This window comes from Ipomoea triloba, chromosome 8 (genome assembly GCF_003576645.1).
Source record: "Ipomoea triloba cultivar NCNSP0323 chromosome 8, ASM357664v1".
In the NCBI taxonomy this organism is placed as follows: Eukaryota; Viridiplantae; Streptophyta; class Magnoliopsida; order Solanales; family Convolvulaceae; genus Ipomoea; species Ipomoea triloba.
This window is the reverse complement of record NC_044923.1, coordinates 10,384,062-10,391,127: the sequence shown is the minus strand read 5'-3', so window position 1 is coordinate 10,391,127 and position 7,066 is coordinate 10,384,062. Positions and strand designations below refer to the sequence as shown.

General features: G+C 35.0%; 1 protein-coding gene across 1 annotated transcript; it reads right to left on the bottom strand.

Moving 5' to 3' along the window:
- Window positions 1–5,430: 5,430 nt before the first annotated feature.
- LOC116026809 (chitinase 5-like) lies at window positions 5,431–6,529 on the bottom strand. Its single transcript, XM_031268209.1, has 2 exons — window positions 5,963–6,529; window positions 5,431–5,871 (listed from the first exon to the last, which is right to left on the bottom strand). Exons 1-2 carry the CDS (start codon window positions 6,507–6,509, stop codon window positions 5,459–5,461), a joined length of 960 nt encoding a protein of 319 aa, XP_031124069.1. The 5' UTR covers window positions 6,510–6,529; the 3' UTR covers window positions 5,431–5,458.
- Window positions 6,530–7,066: the final 537 nt, after the last annotated feature.

Sequence of the window (7,066 nt, the reverse complement as noted above, 5' to 3'; positions counted from 1 at the left end):
CCGCGTCTTCCCGTACGGTTTACACCATTCAATGTTACGAAATGCACCACTCAATGTTATTTGTGTGGTGCATTTATTAATACTGAGTGGTGCATTTCGGTCTTTAATCAGGTGAGAACTATGTCCCAGGTGAGAACGTGAGGACAAATCTAAATCATTGATCTAGTAGATCTAACGGTTGAAATAAACTAAATTTTGTAATATTTATGAAAATGACCCCTCTCATTTTTTACTTGATTTCTCATCCATCAGATCTTGCAAATTAATGGTTTAGATTTCTCCTCACATCCACACCTAAAGAATTGTTCTCACCAGAATTAAAATATATATATATATATATATATATATATATATATATATATATATATATATATATATATTACTTATTATTTTGTTTGCATGTAGTACATATCCTACGAAGGTACATTTTTATTATTTCTCATGGGCGTGTATGCATATTATTAAAATTCAAAAAAAATTTTAAAAAATCAAACACAAATATTGAAGATAAATATTCAAAGTTCATATATATATCACAATAATCATAATATTCGAAATAAATTAGAAAAACGAGGAAATAAATCAAATATACTAATAAAATTAAAAATAAATAAATAAAAAAGAAATAAGTAAATAAAAATATATATACACAAACTTACCGGCGGTGGAGGTGGCGTTTGGCAGCATCGATGAGGAGAGGACAACAGGACGAGCGACGGCGTCGACAATGGCGGACAAGCGGTGTCAACGACGGTGGCAGCTGTCTCGTTTGAGGAGGACCGGCAGCGGCGCGGAAAATTTGAAGAAAATGGAGGTGAATGTCGCGGTGTTTGAAATGGCTAAGTGTGGTTCTCTTCTCAGATCTAAATGTCGAGATGGGGGAGAAAAAGGCTTGAGTTTCCACGCGGGTGCCGCGGAAAGTAGGTATTATTATTTTTTTTTAAAAGGAAAATGACATTTTTTCCCCTTATGTTATGTGCATATAGAACTTTTTCCCCATTAAAGTGGAAAAATTTCTTCCTGAAATGTTAAATTGGTAATTTTATCCTTAAAAATAACTATTTCATATATTTTTCTTCTCCAACAAATTATTACTTATATGTATGGATGATCACGATTTGGTTCGAACCTAACCAAAAACTGTAGCAATCATACCGAAATAGTATGGACGGTTTTGGTTACGATTCATAACCAAAAAAATAAAATTAAATAATTGTTTAACCGTGAATTGGAACTGAACCACAATCATATATAGTGAAAATATCAAACACTTACTTTGATAAATCGGTACGGTTCGGTTCTAATTTTGATTTTGAGCCGCCAATCAAAATTTATTTATTTATTTATTTATTTTTATAATTTTATTTCTTATTTAAAAATAGTCTAAATTCAACAATTATTTTATTTTATTTTTTCGATTCTGAATTGTAACCGTAATCGTCCATACTATTTAAGTTCAATTGTTACAGTGTTCGATTAGGTTCGTATCGAACCGTGATCTTCCATACATATTAGTAATAATTGGTTGGAAAATAAAAATAAATGAAATAGTTATATTTAAGGGCAAAAATGTCAATTTAACATTACAGTGGGAAAACTACTACTTTTAAAATAATTAAGGGGAAAAACTGTCACTTTAATAATACAGGGGGAAAAGTGCTATATGCACATAACATAGGGAGAAAAAGTGTCATTTTTTTTTTACTTTAGGAAATTCACTACACGTTTTTTAAGAGGTGTAGTGTTAAGCTATACTTATATGATATTTTTGTAGTAGTGACATGGGCTCGAAGCTCAAGGAAGATACATGCCATCTTTGAAAAGATGTCTTGAAGGTTGTGCAAAGATAAATCTTATGTACACAGTACAAGCTGTTGGAAAAAATGCAAGTCATGAAATATTTGTGGTTCTAAATTATCTTGGTAATTTAGTCTTAACCACAAGTTGAATAAGTGGTCAAGATTTGTTAGGTGGTATGTGGTTATAATCCTTTGCCCTATACTATTTAAGTGAGATTATCTAAGAGTTCAAATACACAAAACATTAAACTCTCTTTCTCCCCTTTAATTCTCTGTCCCATTGTCTGAGCAAAGTGAGGTTCGCCTGGGCTACAGTTGGTGTAAACTTAGCTCAGCTATTTTGTGTAACCTGTCGGAAGCGTGCCGGGATTGTTAACTACACCGTTATCGGGCAAATAACGCTTTTAAGGCAGTGTTATTGTAACACGGCACATACATCTTTTTCTGGTTTAGTTGTTATCATTTTCCTAAAGAGTGTAAGAATAAGTTGACGTTGTCTCTAGTTCACAACAGTTAAAAGCGTTATTTTGACAATAGTCAACCTTTCGGTACGATGACTCCCTCTGTTATACCCGATTTATCCAAAACAACAGAAGGAGTGGAAAAGTTAAGAAAATCAAGGATGTTGTTTCGTGTGCGGTAAGCATGGACACCGAGCATCCCAGTGCTATCATCGCAAGGGTAAAATTCACAGAGGTCAATCTGACGGAGAAAGATGAGTATATCATTCCCTTAATTAGTAGTTATTTTGAGTAGTTCTTATTTGCTCTAGCCTCTAAAAGCTCGCATGAAATGGGATAGTATTAGTACTAAATACTAGTTGGGTTGTGTAAATTTTGAATGCCTATTAGTGCTTGTCATTTCAATGTATTGAATGCTAATGACGTTGTTGCATATTAATAAACACAATTAATAGTGACTTGCACAAAGAAATATGAATTGTTTAATGAGATACAGTTACATAGTTTGAAATATTTGACTTGTGTACTGAGAATGTTTGTCAAACATGATAAGCATATATCAAAAGCTTTTCACCTTGTGTTGGTAGCATGGAAATGTCATTATTCTTGAATAATCTATCTAGGAAGGTGGTTTTTAAGTAAACTTCGGTTTCACCACTCGACCTGGGAGTTTTTAAGAAGTAGGGTTTTTGTCATGCAGGCTAGTTGATGCGCTACTTGACCCTCACTTGAAATGAGATTGACTTTTACATGCTACCAAAGCTTTGTAATAGGCATTGCTTAAGTTGATTTAAATTGCCTTTTATTAACAAAAGGGTACTATGAGAATAAATTTAAATGTGTACTGATTTGCATTATACCAATGCTATATATGAGTTATGTGGTGAAGGGAAATTGTGAAGTTGAAATAAAATAGCTTTGAATGCTAAAGTTATAGATGTTGAATTTCATTTTGATGAAATTTTTGTAGATAAACCTTTCTCTAATAAATGCCTGTTTGCATATAATCTTTGAGTATGAGATTTACTTTTCAAGAAAGTATGTGAAATTTATTTTATTTTGTTCAACTTGAAGCAACATGCAACATGCAACATGCAAACAATATTATCTTCGTGGCTTATTGGCAATCAGTATTTGTATATATGATTTAAAATATTAATTGGGAGATCCTGAAGATCCAGGATTCCTTTATATAGTGAAACCTTAGTGGTTTAAGATAACCAATTTGGTTGAAATATATTCCACTATTGAGAGTGTATTAACCAAGTGCAGAGTTGCTATAAAGATTGCATAGGTCGATCTGCTCAGGAGCCAATGTTGGGCACCAAAGATCAATATGAGTAAAATATCAAGTACTTTTGAGAAGAATACTTGTAATCGCTGCATTGTGGGGGTAATCAGCTCTTTATATTTCCTTTCTATAAGTTTCTTTACTTTACCGAGAATAATGGTAAAAGGGAATGTTTCATGTTAAACATGAAAATCTCTAGGGTATTATTTATGAGTAAATAAAATACTCGTCAAAGTGTACGTAAGTTTAATGGAGTTGATCAACTTATGTTAATAGTGAAAGACTAATTATGAGATTAGTCGTTGAATTGTTGATGGAATGACTTAAATTCTAAAAGGTGATGAATTCATGGTGGATCCCACTTGTGTGGTCAAACGAAGCCATGGAAAGAATCACAAAGTAGTACACTAATTGGTCATTCTAATGATCTGTGTACTGGTGAGGTTGAGCTACATCTCTTAATGAATTTATAACCCTATGAGATGGGTGGTCCGATTGAGACGGACTTAATGAATTCACCGCTTAATAATTGATAGAGTGAGCATACAATGCTCTTAATGATTTCACGTCCCAATTTGGGTAGTCTATATTGAGATAAGCTTAAAGAAATTACCTATTTAAGTGAAAAAAGGTTAACCACCTTTTTCTGAAAGATAATGAGCTATCTTTCTAGAGCACTCATTGGCATCCAGATGTTCAATTGAGTAAAAATATATGAGAAGCATGATGTTCCTTTTGAACTATAAGATTTATGTCTTTAACTACTCTGTAGCCTTTAAAGGTGGTCTATATCGAGATAGACTTGACAGAGTTACATGTCTATATTGAGATAGACTTGACAGAGTTAAATGTCTATATTGAGATATACTTAACAGAGTTAAATGTCTATATTGAAATAGACTTGACAGGGTTAAAATGTCTATGTTGAGATAGACTTGACAAGGTTGAAGGTCTATGTTGAGATAGACACAACAGACTTGAATATTAAGTTTTAATCATAAGCAGTCANTCCCAGACAAAAGATGATTTTGTTACACAACCTTGCCCCTTATATACCATTAATAGCCGTTGCTAACTTTAGGTGGGATAAAGGTGGAGGCGGGGAGATCTTGCTTGCTCCGGCTAACTTATTAAGAACGGAAACTGGACTAAATAAAGTCATGAATGCTGGGGGCACCTAGGAAAAATGAGAAGACTTATTTGCATTATACTTTTTAACTTTTGCTTTTGTCATATCCCTTATATATTTTGTTGCTTATTATACGTTTCGTGAAAAGCAATCATTTTTCATCGATGCCGTATATTCCAAACTCTCAAGTGTTTAATTGATCAGGCCCTCTATTCATTCTATCTAAGCTTGCTTTATGCCAGCATCTCGTAAATACATCGATGAGCTGATCAGCTTGAATACACATGCATGTACATTAGCTCTATTCATTCTATCGTGTGTAGAATTTCAGAATCCATTAAACTCTATTCACCGGCCCCGGCCCCCTCCCGCATTCCTCCACCGTACCCTTCATCTTTTCAAACGGGACAGTAAAGCCATAATAATGTTAAAGAAAATGCCAAAATATGTGAAGAGTAAAACTTGAAAAAAGAAGAAGAAGTAAATGTATAACACAAATAACACATACACAGAAAAAGAAGTACTTCATATACCACATATAATAGTAACACATGCAATTTTTATTCGAGTTAAAGAAGCTAAGTAACTTCATTAGCTTATTGCTCTTATTAGATTTTAGATTCTATAGATAGATGTTTTTTTTTTTTTTTTTTTTATAAAACATACATTACTTAGTTTCTTATTGATCATATATTATTTAATTTATACTAGATATTCAAGTATATATCTAGTATTTATTACATTGGCAGGTGGCAGAGTGTAATATTTAAGTATATATCTAGCATCTGAGATTATTCCCAGGATTAACACCAAGCTGCTGGCAATACTTGGTGTAATAATTAACCCTCTTGGTAACCGTGTCAGGATTAGCGCCATTGCACTCAAGCGGGCCGTTAATAGCTCGAATGGTGCAGCCGAAACCCTGACCCGACAGGAGGCAAGAATGACAATTGTTCATCCAAAACCATAGGGCGGTCTTGAAGGAAATAATAGGGTTGGTTGCAACAATATCTGGGTTGTTTAGGCCATCGAAACCGATGCTTTGACCGGCGGCACCGTAATTGTAATTCCAGGATAGTTGGATAGGTCCACGACCGTAGTACATCTTTCCGGGTGCACAGGGGTACTGTCTGTTGTTGGGGTCACAGTAGTTTCTGGATGCACCGTTGATCTCCCTTATGTAGCACAAATCTGCATATGATCGGATGAGAGATTAAAGAAAGTAGCTTAGAAATTAAATAATCCTCTGATAAATTAATATATATAAATTAAAGAAACTTACGTCCAGTTTCATGAGTTATGTGGGCGAAAAACGCAGCTATTTCCCGCTTAATGTCATCGGTGCTCCCAGTGGTTCCGAACTTGGGGTAGGACTTGGCGGCTTCAAGAAATGAGTTTCGCGTGTAAAACCCCTTTCCTTCGCAGCTCGGACCCGCTTGATTGGCAATTCCGTTGAAAAACGAATCTGACACGATGTTAGACACCGACCCGCTTCCGCTTCCGCTTCCGCCTCCGCCGCCTCCAGGGGAGGAGTAGCACGGCCCTTCTCTACACCCTTCGCCGCAGTAGTCGTTTCCAGTACCGCAATACCCATACCTGCTGCAACACAACCCGCGGGCTGCACACCCACAGTTAGCGGAGCTGCCGTAGCACGGCCCTTCTCGGCATCCTTCGCCGCAGTAGTCGTTTCCAGTGCCGCAATACCCAAACTTGCTGCAACACAACCCGCGGGCAGCACATCCACAGTTTTGGGCTGAACTCAACCCTAGGGAGAATGCAGCAATAAGACCCAAACATAAAAAAACTACTGAACCAGCAGAATTCCTCATTTTCAATAATGAAAAGTACAGTAGGTTTAGTTTGGGATGAATCTCTGTGCTGCAGATATAGGAGTATTTATAGTGCATGTAGAGAGGGTTTCATGGCTGCTAACTAAATCTTATCATTGCACAAAATACTAATTGTGCTACCTGTGCGGGCCCTCCAAATTAAATTACGGCTAAATTAACAAAATATCTTACTTATTAGCTTATTCCGTGATTCATATTCATATATTTATGAATGCATGCATGATGATTATGATATTTTTGTACTGTGTATATATGTATTTGTTGACTATGACTTTTTATCCATCTCAATTGCATTTATTATGTCTATTCATTTACTTTAGGTTTGTGTCCGCCTATCTTGAGTTAGAGTTAGATATTAACCTATTACTTCTAGAAAAGTAAGACGTAAAAACTTACTAAGTAGACTATGTCGCACTGTCTCACGGGAAGGTATTGTCTCATATAAAGTCAACCATATATATATATATATAAATTAAAACCCAATATTAGGAATCTATGTATTTAAGTCAGATTATGACTCCCTATTCTAGGATTTT